At 42.0% G+C, this 23247-nt stretch overlaps 1 protein-coding gene across 1 annotated transcript in view; it reads right to left on the minus strand.

Moving 5' to 3' along the window:
- Positions 1–2476: 2476 nt before the first annotated feature.
- FGD3 (FYVE, RhoGEF and PH domain containing 3) overlaps positions 2477–23247 on the minus strand; it is a 188143-nt gene continuing 167372 nt past the window's right edge. Inside the window, 6 exon segments of the mRNA XM_044000771.1 lie at positions 2477–4086; positions 5039–5176; positions 12296–12500; positions 14844–14887; positions 20379–20498; positions 23050–23112. Coding sequence (XP_043856706.1) covers positions 3853–4086; positions 5039–5176; positions 12296–12500; positions 14844–14887; positions 20379–20498; positions 23050–23112 — 804 coding nt within the window. The 3' untranslated portion in view covers positions 2477–3852.

A 23247-nucleotide genomic window follows, 5' to 3' on the forward strand; every position in this document is an offset into this window, starting at 1 on the left:
TCCAAGAAAATAATGAGCAGAAATAGGAGAAGTTAGTGCAGATTAGAATGTCTCAGCAAGAGTATATGAAGCTTTCATATGGGAGTAAGACAGGATCTCAGCTCAACCAAGAAAAGCCCTAAATTCACCTCCCACATCTGCCTCCCCCTCCCTGCCACAGTTCTTAAGTCGGTCCCCATGAGAGACTGGAACCACATTCTGTGAGCAACCGGCAGCCAGGGCCACAGTCCACCCACCTCCAATTTGGTTGGGAGGCAGATTATAACCTGACTTTGTGGTCATTTCCTTACAACAAAGCTGTGAGTTTAAGTCGAGCAAGTTTCAATATCTTCATTTTACAGCTGAAGAAACTAAGGCTCTAACTTTTATTTGACAGCATATTTGAATTTAGGTCTTCCTGACTTTATACCCGGTGTCTTTTCCACCAGGCCAGGTAACTGAAGGCCATTACTATTATCTCTATTTTACAGGCAAGGAAACAGGGGCCGTGGTAGAGTTATGACTCAGACCTGTGGAAAGCTGAAGCATCGTCTGTCTCGGTCTTAGGTGCCTCTTTTGCCCCAGACCTCTCATGCTTCTCCTGGAAAGAAGGGCATTGTCAAACTGAAGCCCGTCCAGGAGAGTAACCAGGATGGTGGGGGCACTGGAGAGCATGCAAAACAAGGGTCAGTTGGAGGAGCTGGAGATGACTAGCTTGAAAAAAAAAAAGGAAGACGGAAGAGATGTAGTTAATAGCTGCCTTTGTGTACTAGAAGTGCTATCTGGTGGAAAGGGGAGTTAGATTTATTCTACTTGGCCTCCGAAGGCAGAACTAGGAACAAAAATGAAGAAACAGTGTAGAGGAAACCGTTCTGGCTGAATGTAAAGGAAAGTTTCCCAGTGAGAGCTGTTCCTAAAGCCACCCCTGAGGGTCTTTCAGCAGCGGCTGGATGGCCACTTGTCAGAGATCAGGTAGAGGGTTAGTCTAAAGCAACACTGAAGTCCCTTCCACCTTAGGCGTCCTTGTGACTCCCCACCAGGATTCCCCCACCCCTGCCCCTTAGTTGTGTCCTCCCATTCTGAACCTTCCTCGGGAACCATGGAAAAGTCTGTCCTGCCTTTTGCTTCATTCCTTTGACAACCTGATCTTTGCTAAGTGACAGTCGGTTAATCAGAGAGTGAATCCACACTTAGCGATTACCTCTTCTAAGAGAGCATTTGGCCTTCTGGAGAGGATGACTTCTTCAAAAGGAACTAGGAAAGCTGTTTGTTTTGAATCCCCACTTGGCCACTTGAATGGAGGACTGACTCTCTACAAAATCCTTTCGGCTATCTTGAGAAACCAGGGCCTCTCTGCCTGGGCTACAGAACCCTGAGGAGTAGGCAGAAAGAACTGAATGAGAGAAAAAGAGTGAGGGAAGGGAAAGGGAGGAAGAATGAAGAACAGAGAGAGAAAAAGAAGAGAAGAGGAAAAAGGGAAGGAAGAGTAAGGAAGAGAGGGGGAGACAGAGCTGGAGAAGGGAGACAGACAGACCTGAGTCGAGCTAGCTGCAGTGCCAGGATCCATGAGGAAGGACCTCTACCAGAGGACGTCTCTTACTATGAGCTGTGACTTTGGGGACTTATGTATATCTGTGAAATGAATGCTCCCTCATTCCGTTGATTTGTATCTCCCTTCTACTCAATAATGCTTTCCTCTGTAGTACTGTCTACTATATGCCTACACATTACAGAACTGAATATTGGGGGTACCAGGTATAGGTGTTCTGGGTTGGGACTATAACCCAGAAGACTGGAAAAGAGATCCTCTAATATGTGTCTGGGTCCTTCGTATCATGAATGACACAAGGATTACACTGCAATTCAGAGAATGGGCAGGGCCCTGAGTGGAGTACCAAATGGGAGATAAGTTATCACTGCATTCAATTATGGAAATAGGCCAGTGCTGAGCACTCCCAGGAGTGGAACCTCAACAGATGGGGAACATGAACTGTGTAATTTGCTACTTCTAGGAACAGGGGAGAGAGGGGCAGTGCTCTTTTCTCAGCACCCTGAAGCACTGTGGCCCAAGACAGCCCACTCTACCTCTCTGGAGGAAAAAGATCCCATGAGAGGGCTAGACACAGATGGGAAAACTGGCCTGGGGAGAGGGAGAAAAGAACACCAAATGAATTCTGTCATCATAGCACCTCCCATAGTCCTTCTTTTCCCCAAAGATGCTCTTGGCTACAGAGAAGGGGCTGCCTTGATTCATTTAGGCCATTCCTGGCTGGGACAGAGAGTAAAGCACCATTTTCCCAAATCATTTTTAGGGACTTTTGACAGGCAAGGTAAGAGGAGACTGAAAGGGAGTGGGGATGGGGAAAACTAGAAAATAGTCTTCTATGGGTCTTCCTTACCACTCTCCCCAAAACCCTCCCTCCCATGTCTCAGCTCCCAGGTACACGCCCCCCCCCCCCCCCAGCTACAGAACAGAACAGCAGCTGTCTCCACAACATCTGGCTGCAGGGCATTTATTTAAATAGACAAGCACTTCCCTTTGGGAACAAAACAAATGCCAGTTAACAAGGGCAAATGACAAATTCATACAAACATTTTGTCACTCTACATACTAAATCCTGTTATTAACCTCAATATTTTAAACTTCTGGTGGTAGGTATGAAACATTATTTACAAATTATAAATAAATCCTGGACTATTGGAAAATTAATTGAACAACTGAGCAAGTCACCTTCCTATGAATACAGAAGATCAGAAATGCCCTAAGTAGAACTACAAAGGTCTCCCCTTACCTACAGTGTTTGCCAGGGGACTTGAGGCAGGTGGTGGTGGAGAGCAGGCCCACGGGGAGGGCCTGGAAGGCTGCAGCAATGATCCTGAGGTCATTCTCCACAGCATTTTCCCTTTCAAAGGGTCATCTCCAAACAGTAAGGACAAACAGCTTAATGGATAAAGATACTTCACAAAGACTGCTTTATCAGGAAACCCAGACTGCTCAAGACAGGAGAAGCTGGGGCCTGGTCCAAGCCTCGGCATGGCTTAGCACTGTTGGTTAGTTAAGGACTAACATATTCCACCCTGAACCAAACAGCAGGAAGAATGGTGCTAGGGACTCAGCCTGAATCAGCAAGGGTTTGAGCCATCCAGGGCAAACTCTGGATACAACGAATTTCCTCCTTGCCCTCTTTCCAAGGTCAGTATCACTTAACACCATCATTAACTAAGACTATTTGTTTACAAAGCAACATACCATATAACCCTGCCTGCCAAGTGCACATCCACCTACAGACTCCCACAGGTCAGCATCTGCCAGGCTCAGGATGGGATGTGTGTGGGATCACTACCCTGCTTTCCTCATCCCTCCCTAAAGGTGTGAGTCTCCTCCAGTCCTGAGGCAATCGGAGTCTACATGTCAGGTGGGAGAGAGGGGATAAATATCTAGAAACACCAAAAGGTTTGGAACAGCTGGGGAAAAATAGATGGACACAAATGTAAAACAAAACCAGACTGCTATCAGTGGCCTAGATCTCTTCCGTGACTACCTTGTCTTCTGCCCAGCTCGGGCCTGCTATGCTCAAGTATGGGCACACACATACACTCTCTCTCAAGAGCACATGCGTGAAAACACACATCGTGTGCGCATGCACACACGTGCATGGACGCGTACACACACTCTTGGGCATGCTCACTGGCCCTGAAGCCTGGGTCTGACTCGGTAGGGTCACTGACTGCTTTGCTCCTCTGAAGTGGTCACTTTTTACAGGGAGAAAGGATCCACAGGAGGCATTCCTCTGCAGACCCGTCAAGCTAGCCATGTCCAAAGTCCAGGACCAAATGCCTTAGGTGGCTGTGCCCAGGATGGGCTCCGGCTTTTCAGGGCCCCTGGGGATTCCCAATACTGGCCCTGGGATCGTCTGTTTCTCCTCTGGCAGCTCTGGTGAGAACTTCCATCCACCTCCGCTGGAGTTCCTCATCCTCTACGCCAAGATACAGAGTCTGGTGGGACTGAGACAGCTTCAGTGTGTACTTCGCTTCCAGCTTCTCAGCAGGTCCAGGCAAAGTCACCTCATAGCCAGGAAGAGGGATTGTCCGGGAGGACCGCCCATCCTAGAGAGAAATAAGAATGGATGTATGCAAAAGGATCATATGCTTGACTTCTACTTCTCCCTCCTTGGACTCCAAGTCCTGTATGTGTTTGAATTCTGTCCCCAATACATCCCTTGGGCTTCTGACTCCAAGCCGTCTCTTCAGCTGGAATGCTCTACCATCTGTCCCTTTAGTCCAATGCCAAATTTCCCTTAAGGCTCAGGTCAATATTCACCTCTTCTAAGAAACCTTCCAGGCCTAACCTTGCCCCAATCACCTTTTTTTTTCCTTTGCATTCTCTCAGGCTAGAGGCAATCCAGATGTAACATCATACTTGTTTACAATCTGCCTCTGAGGACACATGGTATTTTATCTCTACTTTGGAGCCCAGCACATGTTTAATAAGTGTTAAGTGTGATGAAATGTGTGCTGAAATCATCATGATAATAGTTTACATTTATACTGAATTTTCAAGTTATAGAATGTTTGATTATATACATTATTTCACTTGAACTTGATAGTAGGCCCATGAGGAAGGCAGGGTACATAGTATTAGCCCCATTTTATAGGTAAGAAAACAGCTTCAGAGAGAGGAAGTGACTTGTGCAAGGTTATATGGCCAGTAAGTTAGATTTGAACCCAGGTCTTTCAATTCTAAGCCCTGGGCTCCTCCTACAATACCACAGTCAATAAAGAACGGAGCTATAATTTGAACACAACTTAAACTTAGTTATTGTGACTCCAAGTTCAGTCATGTTCTCCTGCTTGCTTTTCTTCAAAACATTGCTGCGTGGGATAGATGGTGAGTTGACATTCAAATGGCAATCTCCCAAGCCCAAGGAATTCAGGGAAAAAATGTGAAATCTCAGAGGCTTTGAGCTAAATTCAGTGTGGGCCAGCTCATGTCTCTATGGTGAGAAAGGAAGCCAAATCCTCGGACCCACTTCTCTAAGCTCCCCCGCCCCATTCTTACCTGGCCTCCTTGCAGGTACAGCACCAGGGGTTCGGCTTTTGGAATGGTCGCCCACAGCTTGCAGCAGACTTTCCCTTTGTCCATCAGCTGGAGGTGGCTACAGAAGAGGCTGTTTTCAGGTGCAATAATATTCTGCTTCTGGAGGAAGGGGTGAGGGAGAAATATAGGCTCATGAAGCACTCTCATTACCAGACGGGTACCTGTCTCTCTGTGGTGCCTCTAAGGACAGTTCTGCAGGCACTGGCACTGCTCAAATATATCATAGGATGGACTGTAGAAATTCAGTCATCCTGCCGAGCAGACTCCATGATGCCGGGGGTGGGTCAAAGGACAGGAGCATTGAAACTTATCAGAAAAGGGACCTTCCAAGTTTATGTTCTGGAAATAGTGAGATTCTAGAGAGCCTGTTAGGCCTAATACTATTATATACTGGTATACTTTCAAATTGGGACAGTTAAAATTCACCAGGGGTGGTAAGTCCTATGGGTATAACTGATAATAAGATAGCCTGTGACTATAAACTAAACTTTGGGGGAAAACAACTCAAAATATTCCCATGATTTTAACCTAACAATCATGTCTGAATCAGTGCCTATCATATAGCAAGGAAGGCCTCATGTTTTATTCTTTTAAAAAAAATTTAATATTTTCCTCTAATTACATGTAAAACCAATTTTTACCATTTATTTAAAAATATTTGAGTTTAAAATTTTCTCTCACATGTGCAGTGATGCCAAACACACTTCCATGTTAGTCATGGTGTGAAAGAAAACACAGATTTAAAAAAAAAACACAAGAAAAATAAAGAAAGTAAAGAAAAAGTATGCTTGAATCTGCACTCAGACTCCATCAGTTCTTTCTCTGGAGATGAACAGAATTTTTCAATATAAATCCTCCAGAATTGTCTTGGATCACCGTATTGCTGAGAACGGCTAAGTCATCCACAGTTGCTCATCATACAATATGGCTACTATTGGAAAGCTGTTCTCTGGTTCTGCTATTTTCATTTTGCATTAGTTCATGTAAGTCTTAAGGAAGCCTTGTTAAGAATAGTCGGTCAGGGGCAGCTAGGTGGCACAGTGGATGGAGCACCGGCCCTGGACTCAGGAGGACCTGAGTTCAAATCCAGCCTCAGACACTTGACACTTACTAGCTGTGTGACCCTGGGCAAGTCACTTAAAAAACAAAGAATAGTCGATCAGTCAATAAACATTTATTAAGGGCCTCCTAAGTAGCAGGCATTGTGTTAAGTGCTGGGGTAGGGGAAAGACCACATAGGAATGAAAAACACCACATTTACTGACCTCAAGGAATCTATGATTTGGCAGAGGGAAGAGACATATGCAAATAACTACAGTACATAGGACAGAGTATGATCAATGCATAGGAAAGGTCAAACAGAAAGGCAAGAGAGATCTGAGAAGAGAGAATTTTCCTTGAGTTGGTTAAGCCCCTGGGAAAGCCTCCCAGAGGAGGTGGCAACTGGACTGAACTGTGAAGAAAGAGGATTTCAATGGGAGGTGCGTGTATGTTGGGGTGGCAGTAGAGTGTGATGGAAAAGCATTTATGAAGTGCACACGAGATGCAGGGCACGACGCCAGGTACCAGGAATATAAAGACAAAAACCGAGAGAAGCCCTGTGCTTAAGAAGCTTCTGTTCTAGTGGGGATCACAGAACATGTCAAGCAGGGAAGTCTCTATGCTGGGCAGGGGGTGTCCCAGGAATGGTGATTCACAGTATTAGAAGACTGACAGAGAGGACCACAGAGATCATCTAGGCCCAAACCACAAGTCTGAGAAAAGATGGGGCTGGTCAAAGGTTCCACAGTCAGCCTGGGCACAGCTGGGTCTAGCTGGAGGCTCCTTCCTTTCCTGGGCATTCCGTCTCCTGGGTGAGAAACTTTAGCTGCCTTTGGCTCAGCTTGCCCCTGGGCCGAGGGCCATGGCCGGCTCATATCCACCATGCCTCTTCCCATTGCCTTTGGCTGATCTGTAATTTTGATTCTGAGCACACTGTGACCATCCATGATTTGCAGCCATATGTCATCAGAAGAAGAAAACTGGGGCAGCTAGGTGGCGCAGTGGATAGAGCACCGGCCCTGGATTCAGGAGGACCTGAGTTCAAATCCGGCCTCAGACACTTAACACTTAACTAGCTGTGTGACCCTAGGCAAGTCACTTAACCCCCATTGCCTCACCAAAAAAAAAAAAAAAAGAAGAAGAAGAAGAAGAAAACTGGTGTTTAAATATAGGGTTATGTTTCAGGAAGTCTGGGCTTGTTTTTTTTTTTTCTTTTTTTTTCTTTTTTTTTTTTTTTAGTGTGGCAGTTGGGGTTAAGTGACTTGCCCAGGGTCACACAGCTAGTAAGTATTGTCTGAGGCCGGATTTGAACTCAGGTACTCCTGACTCCAGGGCCGGTGCTCTATCCACTGCGCCACCTAGCTGCCCCTGGGCTTGTTTTTAAAGCACTGCAGTTTCCCAAAGGCAGTCGATCCTGCCTGCTCTTTTCCTTCTGATCCATTTTAGGCCTGGCTCCCTGTCCATCTTCAGTACCTTCCTGAAATATGTGTACTTTTTTAGACCCATCTTATGAATCCTCCATCCAAATTGCCCAAGGCCAAGCAGAACAAGCAGGACCTATATGTGTCCCTCAAGTCTTCTCTCCATATAGACCCTTGGATCCTTTACCTGATCCTGACACTGTTCTTACCCTCTGTTACCTTCCTGTTTGGCTTCCCCAGGATGCAATGCAGTCTGCTAATATCCCTTCTAAAACGTGGCCTCTATTCCCTCATGTGTACAGAGAGGGTTGACCCAGGTGGCCAATCGAGTTCCCTTCAGTTGTAGGTCAATGATCCTATGGTATTATAGTGCAGACACTAGGAATTGGAGGGGGAGGGAAGACAGATTGCAGACTTGCCAAAGGAAAAGGAATAAAGACTTACTCTGGGTAGGACTAGAGAATAGAAGCTGGACCAGTAAAGAGAGATAATACCTATTTAAAGAAGAACTGGACAAGGATCAGACCTGACCAACAGTGCAATGTGCTCTGCCCTAGCGAGAGCAGGACGACCCTGGAGAGTCCTACATGGTATCAGAAGTTAGACTTGACCTCTTCAAACTTTGGGGTTCTCTTCCTGCTCTCACAGAATTGTTTTTTTCTTTCTCAGAGTTTTTTTTTTTTTTAGTGAGGCAATTGGGGTTAAGTGACTTGCCCAGGGTCACACAGCTGGTAAGTGTTAAGTGTCTGAGGCCGGATTTGAACTCAGGTACTCCTGAATCCAGGGCCGGTGCTCTATCCACTGCGCCACCTAGCTGCCCTCTCAGAGTTTTTAACATAACAATGATAATATAAGCAAACTTCACTAAGTCTGTAAAAATGCCAATAATTCTCCATGGATTACCAAAAAGTCTGAATCTTTTAAAAGAGAAATACAATTTTCTTATTTCCAAGGACATAATGAACGGCAATGTGGCACAATAGATAGCGAGCTGGCCTTGACAGGAGGAAGATGGGTTCTAGTCTTACCTCTGACATCTATTAGCCATGTGAACCTGGACAAGTCACTTTTTTTTTTTTTGCAGGGCAATGAGGGTTAAGTGACTTGCCCAAGGTCACACAGCTAGTTAAGTGTCAAGTGTCTGAGGCTGGATTTGAACTCAGGTCCGCCTGAATCCAAGGCCAGTGCTTTATCCACTGCGCCCACCTAGCTGCCCCCTGACAAGTCACTTCTAAGGTAGAGTTCTAGGTGCTAAGAGATCATCAAAAAAGGAGCATCCTCACCTGAAGTCACAGCTCCATTCCCTATATGGAATGGTGAATAGAGAGCTGACCTTGGAGCTGGGGAGGCCCGAAACACACAAGTTGTGTGACCACTGGAGCTTTTAGTGCTTCTAGCTATTGTAGAAGTTGCTAAGTTACAGAAGAGTAACTGGTCGGTCCTGGTGAAGAAGGTCCCAAGACTATGATAAACTCCTAGATCCAGATGAGGACCCCATTAACCCTACCCTTCAACAAATTCAAACCAGGCTCACAAGGATTGCCTACAAAAAAAGTCCTTTGGGGGAATCTATTCTGAACAGATAAGTAGATAAGAATGATTCATAATGAGCATATCATTGTTCCTATGTTTTGAATTGCTAGAAAACCAAGCTAATTGGAAACCCTCCCCTCTCACAAGCAGGTGTTTGTACTGTGATTTAAAATGAGGGATTGTTACTTCTTTTATCAAGTCCAACTGCTCTTGGCAAATGAGTCATCCCAGCTGGGTCTATGAGGAGCTTCTTTGGGGATAGAGGATGTTTGTTGAGTTTCTGTTGATATCCTGAGTCTGAGCCTTCCAATAGGGCAACCTTCATTTGGAATCTCTTTCAAAAACTCTTAAAAAACAAACAAAACCCAAGCATTCAGTTTACCTTCGATCTCTGGAAGAACACAGAATCTAGGCCTGGGATCCTACAAGGGAACTCAGGCTGCTTTGTCATCCCCTCTGAGAATGTTTTTTTTTCTATTCAGATGACTGAAATGCCATTAAACATTTATCTTAAATCTGTTCCCAACATGAATTATGGAGGTCAGGCTGGGAGGTTGGAGGAGGGGTGGTACTGAGCATGAATACTGAAGTAGTCAGTTCTTGTTCAAGTGGGATCTTCATTATTAAGTGCTAAGGAAGTGTGTTCCAGGTACCAAAAAATAGTTTTCCCACTACTATTCTCAGCAGGTTAGAAGCTTAAAATCCCCAAGCATGGAGACTGGCAACTGGGATGACACAGTAAGTTTCTCACTTGGCAAAAATTAGGTCAGGAAAAATGGAAAATTAATGAGAAAAATGTGCTTAACTCCTAACAGGCCCTAGATTATGTACTCCTGTCATTACCCCTTTCGCCCCCTTTATAGACAAAAATGCAATAGGTTAACTGAGTCCTACTTCCAAGGAAAGCTCACATAGCCCCCACTGATTTGGGATTTGTTTCCAAGACTATACTGACCTACTTAAACATTCACTAATCCCTCAAGTCCAGTGAATTCTCACTCAGTATGTACTGGTAAGAAAGGTGGCTCCTGGATGCCTGAAGCACAGACTTTATGACTGTAGCCTCTAGCCCAGCCCTAAAATAAGTCCTCTGGGGTGTCTTGGAATATTGTCACAGAATCATAGAATCTAAGGTTCAGAAGAGACCTCAGAGCTCTACTTTTAACTGTATAGGAAGCCTGGCTATAGTACCCTTGATAAGTAGTCAGGCAGCCCTCTGCTGGCTCCACTGAAGGGGAATTCACTACCTCTCAAGGTGGCTCATCCCTCTTTGGAAAGGTTCTAATGTAGCAAGTTTTTCCAGATTATTAGACCAAAATCTGCTAATGGTTACTTCTACTTGTGGCTCCTTCTTCTGCCCCATGGGGCCAAACTGAACAAGCTGAATCTCTCATACAACAGCTCTTTAAGCACTTGAGACAGCTATCCTGTTCTCCTTAACTCTTTTAATCCAAGCTAAGCACCCCAGTTTCCTTCCACTGACCTATGTAAGGCATAATCTCAAGGCCTTGTGACAATTCTGAAGGTCTTCCTCTACTTGCTGTCTTTCCTAAAATATTCACACCCTGTACCATACTACTGTTTTTTTCCTTTTTGTATCCCTAGCATCAAGCTTGTTACCCTCTCCACAGCTGATTTAATTGAATAGAATCACTGACTAAAGGTCAGCCCCAAGAGAAAGCAATGGATGTACCAGGAAACCATTTTCAAAGTAGAGATATATGAAAAGAGATTTGAGAAGATAAGTTTTTTGAATAACAATGAAATAATTCCAAAAGAAATAACTTCCCCTGCAAATGTGATAACTAATGTGCTAGGACATGCTGACTTATGTCAGCTTCCTTGTCAAAGATAATTTGAGGACTATACTAGAAGCACACTAGTCTTTCTGGAAAACCTCTCTAGATTCAATTCTATCTGATGATGATGGTGATGAAGCTGGGTCTCAATCCAGTGCTTTACACTATTTTATATTGCTTTACAGAGCACTCCCCTTGAGATAACCCAATGAAATAGGTAGAAAGTGAAACATTTTAAGAGAAATAGTGACAAATTGCGTAAGAAAAATGTTTTTTAACCTAGAAACAAGGGTCTCAGCAATACTCAGCATTATTTCTTGTACTGGGAGCTCCCTAAGCAGACCTAGAGAAGAATTTTGTTTTGATGGTAGGAAATACACTTTCTTTTTTTTTTTGCAGGGCAATTAGGATAAGTGACTTGCCAGGGTCACACAGCTAGTAAGAGGAAACACACTTTTAATGAATATAAGAAATGCTTTCAATTTATGCTTTAGCAATCTAAGTAATTTACTGTGGAATTGATTTGACATGGAATCAACTAGTTTTCCTTGACTGACTTTTTTGGGGGGGGTGGTACTATGTTTTCAAATGAAGTAAACTACTCGGAAAACCTTCCACAAAAATCTATTCTTCTATTATATATTCAGTAACCCAATTCCTAGAAGTTACATTAATCCCATTACTCCGAAGCTTACAAGTAATAATAATACAATAATAATATACATTTCTCTAGTATTTAGGATCTACAAAAAACTCTTGCCTGACAAAAACCCTGGAGAGTTGAAGTAGTGCAAATATTACTGTCCCCATTTTAACTTCAAGAGACTGAGGCTGAAAAAGGTTATACAACATGCCCAAGGTCAAAAGAGAAGTACCAGTGGAAGGCCTGAAAGCCATGTCTTTTGACTACAAATCCAGGATCTTCCACCCATATTCTGCGCTAATGGTGTTTTGTGAAACACATTTTGCAGTATGGGTTTAATATATTTTTGGAATATCACCGTAACAATAATGAAATGGTCTAATAACCTAGAATAATTATTTTTATTCTCTTCAATCCAGGAAACATCTCTTTGGCTTTTTAATAGTTTATTTTAGTGAAGCTGAAGCCCATTTTTTAGCTGTTTGGGCCCAGACTATGGTCATCTATCTACTTAGTTAGGGCAGACAGCATTAGTGAGGCACTATCTGCCCAGCACAGGAAATGCTAAAAGCTCACCAGAAAGCAGCTAGAATTCAAGTGCCTTTGAAAATACTGAAGAATCAAAACTACATGTCCCAGTAGCTGCTGATTCTGCATCATCTTTCTGGAAGGAATTAAATTATAGGCTTTAGATGTGGAAGGGACCATAGAGGTCATCTAATCTATCTCCTCATTGTACAGAGCTGGAAAGTGAAGCCCGTAGAGGTTAAATCAATCTCACAAGGGCAGTAAGTGGTAGAATCAGCATCCAAACCCAGGTTCTCTGACTGAATCCAGGGCTCTTCTTCATGCTGCAGGCAAGAGAAAAGACAGAAAGAAGCAAGGAAATGAAACAACAATTCCTATAGCCTAACAGAACCACCATCAAATTCCAAGAAGAATTAACAGCTGAATTGCAGGACAAAGTCTCCCAGGTCTGGAGTTTCCTAAAAAAAAAAATTTTTTTTTTGGTGGGCAATGAGGGTTAAGTGACTTTGCCTAGGGTCACACAACTAGTAAGTGTTAAGTGTCTGAGGTCGCATTTGAAACATCAGTTCTTCTGCATCCAGGGCCAGTGCTTTATCCACTGTGCCACCTAGCTGCCCCTCCTAAAAAAATTTAATTCAATCAATATCGATGACTTGCTTAGTATATGTAAAAGAAAGTATGGTAGGGACTAAGGATACAAAAAAGAGTAGTTCTGGCCTAAGGAGCTTAAACTCTACTGGAGAGATAAAGGTAGATTCAGAAAAGTAGATACAAAGTAATATAAATCATTCAAGAGGAAGCAAGCACTACCGAAGAAGGCCTTGAGTGGGAAGTGGAAGCCAGAAGTCCATAAGGTAAAGTGAGGAGTGAATACATTCTAGATAAGGACCACACGTTAGTCAAGCAAGACAAAGAGGTGGTGATGAACTATTATGTCCAGGCATCAGCTCACTTTGACTGGAAAAGGGATGAGTGGAGGTGACATGAAATAAAACTAGAAGATAGGTAAGAGCCAAACAGTGGAAGGCTTTAAATGCCAGGCTGAGTTTGCATTTTTATTCTAGAGGCAAGAGGCAGACATTGAAGATTTTTGAGTAAGAGAGTGATGTGGTTAGATATGTATTTAGGAATAAGTATTTTGGTCAGTTTGTGTGGAGGGTAGATTGAAGAGGGGAAAGACTGGAAGCAGGGAATCAATCTGAAAGCTAATGCAACAATTTAGGTTAGAAGTGACGAGGGGAGCAGCTACGTGGCACAGTGGATAGAGCACTGACCCCTGGATTCAGGAGGACCAGAGTTCAAATTCAATCTCAGACACTTAACAATTACTAGCTGTGTGACCCTGGCAAGTCACTTAACCCCAAATGCCTCACCAAAAAAAAAAGAAAGAAAAAAAAAAAGAAAAGGAGAGAAAAAAAAGAAGGGAAGAGAACCCAGGACACTGAAATGTTCCCAATACACCTAACGTTTAAGTAGAAGAGTGGATGTCCCCAAACCAACCAGCTGTAACAGAAAACATTCAGATTCATGATTACTCACCTCCAGCTTTCTCCTTTGTTCACCACAGCCTCAGAGACAGGACCTATTCGGGACTGGTAGTTTGCATAAGGAAACATTCCTTTGCAAACACGACTCCTGGACGACTATTATCTGCCTTAATTCTGAGCACCTTTCCACAAATCACCGTGCATCAAAGTGATGACATGTTATTCTTTACCTATCACTGAAAGGAAAATGTTTCATTATAAATGCTGAATATAAGAGATGAGAAGGAAGGAAATTTTTTAAAATCATGGAACGGAGAATTACTGCTTCTCGTTTGGGGCAATAAAAATTTTTCTTATGTCAGTTCATATTCATTATTCAGATATGAATTACAGTCAGTGTATCAGAGAATTAAAGATATCTTTTTTGAAGACTTACACTTATAATTAAAGTGTGAAATCAGTTTATTTGGTGGACACTGTTCTAGAAATCTATCATTTACTTCCCTGATTTAGTAAAAAGAGCATACTAACCATAACTTAACCTGTCTCTTGGTGACAATCAAAATGCTCAAAGGGGAAAATAGAAGGAAGCTTTTGTGTCTTTGTCCGTTTCTTGCACCTTTCCTAACCAAGTTATATGTTTTTCCCAAACCATACACTTCTTTTTTTTTTTTCAGGGCAATGAGGGTTAAGTCACTTGCCCAGGGTCACAACATCTAGTTAAGTGTCAAGTGTCTGAGGCTGGATTTGAACTCAGGTCCTCCTGAATCCAAGGGCCAGTGCTTTATCCACTGTGCCACCTAGCTGCCCCCCATACACTTCTTTTAAAAGCTCTGGGATAATGAAGAAGACAGAATGACATTTCTGGGACATGACTTCCAGTGGAGTTTCACTGACCTACTTGAAGGTTAAATCACTAGTTATTTTTAGAATTGAGGTGGGGGGTGGGGTTGGGGGTGGGGAAGAGAAGGGAAGAAAGTCAGGCTTCAGGCAATGCACAAATCAGAATCGAAGGTTATTCATAAGCCAAGGAGCCTGGGGAAACATCAATTTAAAGTTGGAAGGAACTTTAGAAGTCATCTGGTCTGGAAGTGTCAATGGTAATTGGGAAATGTCTAACAAAATAAGTAAAAAATATATGCAATAGTGGATATTGTACTCTGTGGTCCAACTCTCTCTTTTTATAGATGAAGAAGCTAAGGTCCAAAAAAGGATGTGCCTTCCCAAAGTTACAAAGGTAGAAAGTGGCAGAGCCAGGATTTGAACCCAGATACTCTGACTCCATGACATATCCTATGTTCTGAAATACTTTACCTTCCTAAGGATAATGGGAAAGTGTAGGTGTGGGTTATGTCCACCTAGAGGCACAGGACAACATAACAGCACTCATTTCAGGTTCTGATAAGGAGGGTCCCTATCTCCTACCCTTCCCTCAAATTGTGGTCAACCCTCTAACTAGGCATGTGGGAAGTGATAATAACAGTTTACATTTATATAGTGCTTTCCAGGTTGACAGAAAAGTTTTTATTTAGGGATGTGATTGATTCATCTGAAGGTAAATCACTATGCACATAAGAAGAAATTGGAGCAAAAGCTGGGGTCTCCTCAGTGTTGGCCTCAACTGTGGCCACTGAGAACAAGTGGAACATGGCATTTCCCCCGAGTTATCTGGCCTAAAGCAATTAGGGTATGCTCCCCTGGCATGTCCTCAGCATGTTAGGATAGAAGGACTTTGCATGGAGGTGTTATTGACAGAGCACTCTCCTCTTTCCTCACTAACTTCCTGACCCTGACACTGGATGTAAAGTCAGAACATTTGAGTTTTGAACCTTAAAATCTGCTGCTTATTGCTTGATGGCCTTGAATCAGGCCGGTCTGCTCTCTGGGCCTCAGTTTCCTCATATGCCAAATGGAGGAGCTGGAATGGATGATCCTTTAAGGTCCTTTCCAGTTCTATGATCCTAAGTGGGACTATCTCAATCAGCGTATGAAACCATCCTGTTCTTGTCCCAAACAAGTTCTTAGCCATCATATCCCACACAGCAGAGTCCTCACCTGTCATTTCTCCCAGATTTACATGGGCCTGCCCTTATAAGGTCTCTATTGACCTTGTCTCTGAAAGGATGGAAGGGGCTGGAGTATGCTAAGATTGGCACCAGGTCATCCATCCCCAATGTGTCTTCTCAGTAGGAGTTTGGGCAGAGGCACTTGACTGCCTTTACCAGGCCATTCTGTGTTTTCCGAGCACAGATACTGTAACCAAAAATCTGTGGTATATTGTCAGGTCCAGAAAGGCAACAGGGAGTCAAGGCTTAATGACTTGTCTCTCAGAACCAGACTGCTTAGCTGCACTGTGATTCCCACCGTACACACAAGGTAGAAGTAAAACACTCCTTTTCTACTCACCAAGCACCAAGCATTAAAAGTCCTCCTCAGGAGGGGACACAGGTATATCTTGCCTAAGGTTATGATAGGTTCGTTTGAAAATATGTTAGGTGAAACAACACTCCTGAGAGAAATTAGGTTCCATGTTAACAGGGTTGAACGGAACAAGTTGGTACAGTCCTCCGGTAAAATGAGCAGGCGTAGGAAGGTGAACACCACCTTGGTAGTCTTAGGAAGAAAACAAACTTGGCTAGGAGTACGGGAACAGGGGAAGCCTTGTGAGAGACAAAAGAATTTAAGGCATGGAGTTCATTTAGTCTTGAACTGGTCTATTATCTTTTTTTGGCGGGGCTATGGGGGTTTAAGTGACTTGCCAGTGGTCATACAGTCAGTAGTAAATGTCAAGTGTCTGAGACTGATTTGAATTCAGGTCCTCCTGAATCCAGAGCCAGTGCTCTATCCACTGTGCCACCTAGCTGCCCCCATCTTATTTACATTTTGATAAAAAATTTTAAAACCCTAAAAAAATAATAACCTAACCATTCTGTGTCTATTTTCCTTTTGCACTCATGGTCACTGTAAATGTTATTCTAGTTCTGCTTTTTTTTTGCTTTACATTACTTCATACGTCTTTTTACATTGATTTGATTCTTTATATTTGTCCTTTTAAAAAAACAACTGTGTTAATAATATTCCACTACCATGATACAACACAACTTGTTGTACTTGTATCCAATTATGAACAAGTAAATTGTTTTTGGTTTTCCCCTACTACCATAGAGGATAAGACTGTGACCTCGGAATCAGGAAGACCTGGGTTCAAATTCTGATTCTGATAGAGTGACTGTGTAATTACATTTAACCTCTCCGTGCTCTAAGCATCTCTCTAAGACAGGGGTTCTTAACCTTTTTTGTGTCATGAATGTCTTTGGCCATCTGTTGAAACATTCAATCCCCTTCTTAGAATAATGTTGTGACCTACATTCAGTAACTGAAGAATGGCTAAATTTCAGTTAGAGGTTAGTGAAAATGAGGACGCTATTTTTTTCCCCATCCAAGTTCACAGATCTTCTGGAATATATCTATGGACTCAAATTAAGAACCTTTGATCTAAGACTGTTAGGTTTACAGAGAAGATGCCTAACTGCATTGTTAGAGGGAGTTCCCTATATCAATGAAATCACAGTCCAGGTCCTATACATAAGTTGCTATCCATCCCTTTGCTCTCCTAGTTTTTTACTATACAAAAGAGTAGTATTAGCAGAAAGAGAAAGAAAAAAGAGGCAGTAGATGCCAGCTTATAGCAGAGAAGCAGAGTACAGTGGATAGACTGCTAGAGTTTTGAGCTGAATCCAAATCCTGCTTCAAACACACACCAGCTCTGTAAGCCTGGGCAAGTTTCTGAGCCTCAGATATCCCATTCATGTAATGAGAAAATAATACCTCTAGTAGCAATCTTGTAGGATTATAGTGAACTTCATTAAGATAGTGTATATAAGTGCTTTGTAACTTTAAAGTGTTTCTACACATGCTAATTATTATGATTGGAGATCTATACTTGTAGACTTCTAAAGCAACATTTTCTGAACAGAAGGGAGAACTTTTCCATCTATGTGAAAAAGAAAACAACCTTCTTCCTTTAGCCTCGGGCCCTTGAAGTAAGAGATTGAGATTCAAAATGTGTTTTGAGACATTGTTTAGCAGCTATCATGCACTGAGGGACTAGAAATAAATTTCTAGAAGATAGCAAATATGTTGAAAAACTTCTATGTAGTAGCTTTACCACAGCTAACCCCTGGGCAGCTCCAAATAAACATCAGCACTGGGATTCTGCTTCTAAAACTAAGGTCACACATTTCAATTGCAGAATGAGGGGACCACTGCTGTTTGTAAAGGGGAAGATTTTCTTGTTCTCTAGTGCTAGTAATTAAATGAAAGCCAGAAAATGTGGTTTCATCCAAAAAAAAAAAAAAGAAAGCCCAAGGGAAGCCATTTGTAGAGTGCCTTATCTGTGCTTGGGCTAATTTGCTGATTGATTTGTTTGCCAATCTTCAAAATGGAATAACCTTTGCTGAATTCTAAATTGTTAATAACTTAATTCCAAACATATTTTCTCAACAACATCTATTCTGTGGGGACATTTTTTTGTTTTAACATTAAACAACGATGTAACAGTCTGCCCTTGGGAGAAAAAAGATTTTGATGACTTGAAACTAATAAATAAAGATTAAAAAATGTCCACTGCAAAGTAGTAAAAGCTAATCTATATCTGGAAGATAGCTTGTGCATTAAGGAAAGCAGAAATCTGGACCTGTGCCAGTTTAGCCTTTATGTTCTTGGGCATTCAGCTGAAATGAAGAAGTGCTTGTGCCTATCAGAGAGTTTTCCTAAAAATTCCTTTGCTCCAGAATCAATCTATTGCCATAGGACAATTTCCTTTCTAGCTCCCAAAACAGTTTCCTCTGTCTCTCTCTTTTGGGTCTCTAAGAAATAATAATAACTAACATTTCCTTTATATATGTTGACTCATATAATCCTTTTTTTTTTTTTTTGGTGAAGCATTTGGGGTTAAGTGACTTGCCCAAGGTCACACAGCTAGTAAGTGTCAACTGTCTGAGGCCGGATTTGAACTCAGGTCCTCCTGACTCCAGGGCAGGTGCTCCATCCACTGCGCCACCTAGCTGCCCCAACTCATATTATCCTACCAACAACCCCATGAGGTAGGTATTCCTAGTACCACAAGTACCTTTCAGAAGTAAAGCGACTCAGAGTCAAAATGCCCATCACAAAGTTTGGTCCATGTTGGAGATGAATTCACAACCCAACCTCCACGTTCAGCCTTTCTGTACTATGCTAGTTTGCCTCTCAGCCAAGTCGTGTAGATGGTACTCTAGCCCTAAGGCTGAGGAGCAAGAGTAAGAAAGTAGGGGCAGCTAGGTGGCACAGTGGATAAAGCACTGGCCTTGGGATTCAGGAGGGCCTGAGTTTCAAATCCAGCCTCAGACACTTGACACTAGCTGTGTTACCCTGGGCAAGTCACTAACCCTCATTTCCCCTGCCAAAAAAAAAAAAAAGAGTAAGAGAGTAAGGACACATTTACCTAGCCTATTATGCCTAGCTGGGCTCCGATCAAACCTGCTTCATTTTCATACTCCACACAGCTGCTCTACCTAGCCTAAATTCCAATTTCAGCCCTTCAAAAACCTCAGCATTAGTTCTTTCTCATTCTAATGAACACTTACTTTCTTTTAAAAGTAAGAAAGCTGAACCAGGGGAAAAATAATGAAGGCAAATATCATTCATAGAAATAAGTCCTGAGTCTGGTTCCTACTTATAAACTTTTCCCTCAATCCTGCACTTTTACACCCAGAGTCCTGACAGAGAAAGTGTGAAAGCTTAAAAGGAAAGGAAAACCTTACAGTCATGTCTTTGTCAGCCCACATGGGCCCTTAGGAAATTTCATGGGGTACTGAGACATTAACTGACTTGCTTAGGGTCACACAATTAGTATGTGCTAGAGATAAAACTTGAACCCACATCTTCCTAAGTCTGAGACTAGCTCTCTCTTCACTACATCAACTTGCTTTTCAATGTATATATAATAGAACATAATTATAAACACATTTATACACACATATCTATCTATATTCATAGATAGATATAGTATGTATATGTCATCTATAAAAACACTTTAGAGTTTACAAAGTACTTTATATACAAATGGCAAAATAGTACTAAACTTGGGTCTGAATCCAAATTCTGCTTCACACACACACCAGCTACGTGAGTTTGGGCAAGTTTCTTGGAGCCTCAGATTCCATCTGTACAATGGGGTGGCTAATACCTCTAGTAGCTGTCTCATAAGATTGTCATGAACCTCAGTAAGATAGTGTATACAGAGTTCCAATAGGACCTCAGACTTTGTTTCCTCAACTGTAAAATTGTGACACTAGTAGAACCCACCTCTCAGGGTTTTTGTTATGTTTAGTTTTTATGTCACCTTAATTTCTTTTCTTTTTTTTTTTTTTTTGGTGGGACAATGAGGTTAAGTGACTTCCCCAGGGTCACACAACTAGTAAGTGTCAAGTGTCTGAGGTTGGATTTGAACTCAGGTCCTCCTGAATCCAAGGCCGCTGCTTTATCCAGTGCACCACCTAGCTGCCCCCCTCTCAGGGTTTTTGTAAGGATAATACAAGTTAATATTTATAAAGCACTTTGCAAATCTTAAAGCACTCTATAAATGCTGGCTATGAATATTATATCAATTCTCTTTCAACTACAGAGACAAGGTACATACACTAGCTTTCTCTATAATGAGATAGAAACAGAGAGACAGAGCTCTATAGAGGGCAGCTGTAGACAAAGATTTAGAGACTATTAAAGCGACAAGTAAAGTTTTTGATATAGCCATGGATATAGCTGGAGGGAGATGACCCTACAGAACTTATAGACTGAAGTACTTACAGCCCCGCACTGTTTGCAGTGGTGCCGTCTTTTCGTAATTGAATTAAAGGTTTCACTGCAGCTTTTGCAAGTTTGCTTCTCTTTGTCTCTTCTATTTTTAGAAGATTTTCTGGAGTCAAGCTGAAATGGAGACAAACAATTCAATGAGTCTATGAGTCAAGCACTGTTCAATACATCCTGTTATGGAATTTGATTACCCTAGCAGCATTTTTCTCCTACTTGCTTCAGATCCCCAGGATTGAGCACATATGAAAAACAGGGACCAGTACAGTACCCATGTAATTCTGTGTTATGAGTTTATTAGGCCTGCTCAGGTGTGCACACACATACACACACACGCACACACACACATACATACATACAGGGATAGGCATTAACTCAGGGAAGCAACATCAAAAGGTAAGAGAGGAAAAATGGTGACTTTGACCAAGTATAAAAAAAAAGTCCTGAGGCTTAGATACTTATGGACATTCAGCAAACCAAGGCAAGGGTGCAGAGAGGAGGGAGAATGCCACTCTCTCTTCCATCTTCCCTCTCACCTATTTTTGTGACATTTTCCCCCTTTAAAGTTCCTTTGAATCCTAATTATGATTGTATATTCTCTGCATGCATATGTAAGGGGAAGGTAGGACTCCAATTTCTTTTAGACTCTTTCAGTTCTGTTCCTGCTACTTAAGAGATCACTGGTATCTGAAGATGGCAGGATGTTCTCATGTGTGTGTGTGTATATATATATATATGCATATGTGTGTATGTACAAATATATGTATATACATACACACACAGAAGAGTTAACAACTACTGAGCAAAGAGAAATCATATAGTCAGTTTCCCTCTCTTTTTATCAATACACACAGAACACAAGCTGATAGAGACACATACAGGCAGACACACATTCATTTCCAGAGACAGACACAGACACACAGACATACACACAAAATCTCATACACAAACAGATATGGTATCTTCATATCTGTTTAAAAGGCAAATGTAAACAAGAGCCTTGAAACATCATAACAAATGAAAAATCTCCAAGGTCTTAAACATATAATTAATGACACTTTAATCTCAAATGTCCTACAACTGTGCTATCAAAACAAAAAGTCCTGGTGCCAGGAAATGAATTCCTCTCTTCTGTGTATCCTTCTTCTCTACTTGTTGAAATCCTTCCCATCTTTCAAGGCTCAGTTCAGGGACCACCTTGAAGTCTTCTAGGATTCATTCACCTAGAAATGATTTCTTCTTCTCTATGAGTAAGTACCTTGTCAACTTCTTTACTTGATATTCTTATTTGATATATGGTTCCTCTACTAGAGTATAAGTTCCTTGAGGGCAGGAACAATATCTAATTTCATCTCTATTTATCATCTTATTTCATCACAATACCCAGGGTTAAGCATATAGTAGGTGCTTAAATAAGTATTTGCTGGATCAAATTGGAAAGATGTGCTTAAAACAAAAAAAATTAATTAAAAAATATAGTCAATTCAACAAATATTTATTAAGTTCCTACTATGTATAAAGCACTACACTAGGCACTAGTGATATATACAAACTTGTTGACTACCAATGTTTTGTTTCCTTGCTGGGTATTAGCCTTTCTCCTTGGAAAATGTTAAAGAGGAAGTCCTTGTATGCACTCATTGCTAACTTTGTGAACTAGGAAATTCAAATTAGAACCACTACCACCACCAAGTGGTACAGTTATTCCACTTCAGGCAGAAATGGTACATTCCTGTTTCTCACTATTATTATTCTAAATATGGGTATGCCTCAAGAGTGAGAAGTGTGTGAAAGGAAAAAAATATATAGGTATGGAAGGAGGCTGGCTTACTATATCCACTCACCCTGTTCTGCCACCTTTACCCATTATCTCCATGGAGCGTCTGGCAAACTCCTCAGCACAGGGGATAACATGCAAACTTCCTCTCTATCTTCCCTGTTTTACTTTGCCTCCCCCCTCCAATTTGGGCTAAGAGCTAAGCTTTTGGGGGACTCTAAATCAAGGGTATAGACTTTCTTCCATTTACACACCTTTAAAAAATGCAATAACCCTCTCGTTGGAAAGGGATGCTCAAAGCATTTACATAGGTTTTTTTCCAAGGCTGAGGGAATGGCTCCACTAAAGACTGCTTTTAATTTCATCTTTGAACCAGCTCCAAAGCTACTCGTACCATCTCCTAGCACACATCCCAGGCAGGCAGATATCTTTGGAGCTGATGGAAGGGGTTGCTCCCTACTGTCTTAGGGTGAAATTCCCTCTGCTTTCCAAGAGGTAGGGAGCCCTAGGTCTTATAGCAGAGAACTCACCATGGTGCAGGGGAGGAAGTTTCTAAGCATAATACCATGAATTCAGATATAGAAATGGATAAGACTCCAGAGGTCATCTATTCCAACCCCTGTCTACTTGATGAACCTCCTGTTCTATTAGAAAATCTGCATGTTGACTACTTTACCAGCCTCTAAGTCATAGCAGACACACGTAAGCAAGCCACGGACAACCACTGTTACTAACTATTCTCTTCTAGATCACCTTCTGGCAAGTTAATTAGACCTTTGATTCAAATCTTACTTTCTGAATGTCTTTTATATGAAAACCGTCCTGACATCTGTGTGCTGTGTGAATACAATTATTTGCCTCATGGAACTGGTTAACTTTTTTGACACTTACGCCTCCAAATCCACCACAGCCATCCGCCCCTGCCATGGACTCCACAGAGCTTGTGCTGGCCATCTGAAAAGAGGAAAAAAGGAAAAACAAGTATGGAGATGATCTGGTCACAGATCATTCATTCATTCACCAAACATTTACTAAGATACTTCTGTGTGTAAAGCAAAAAAGTTTTATGAGACAGAGAAACTGCAGATG

Source organism: Dromiciops gliroides, chromosome 1 (assembly GCF_019393635.1).
Source record: "Dromiciops gliroides isolate mDroGli1 chromosome 1, mDroGli1.pri, whole genome shotgun sequence".
Classification (NCBI taxonomy): Eukaryota; Metazoa; Chordata; class Mammalia; order Microbiotheria; family Microbiotheriidae; genus Dromiciops; species Dromiciops gliroides.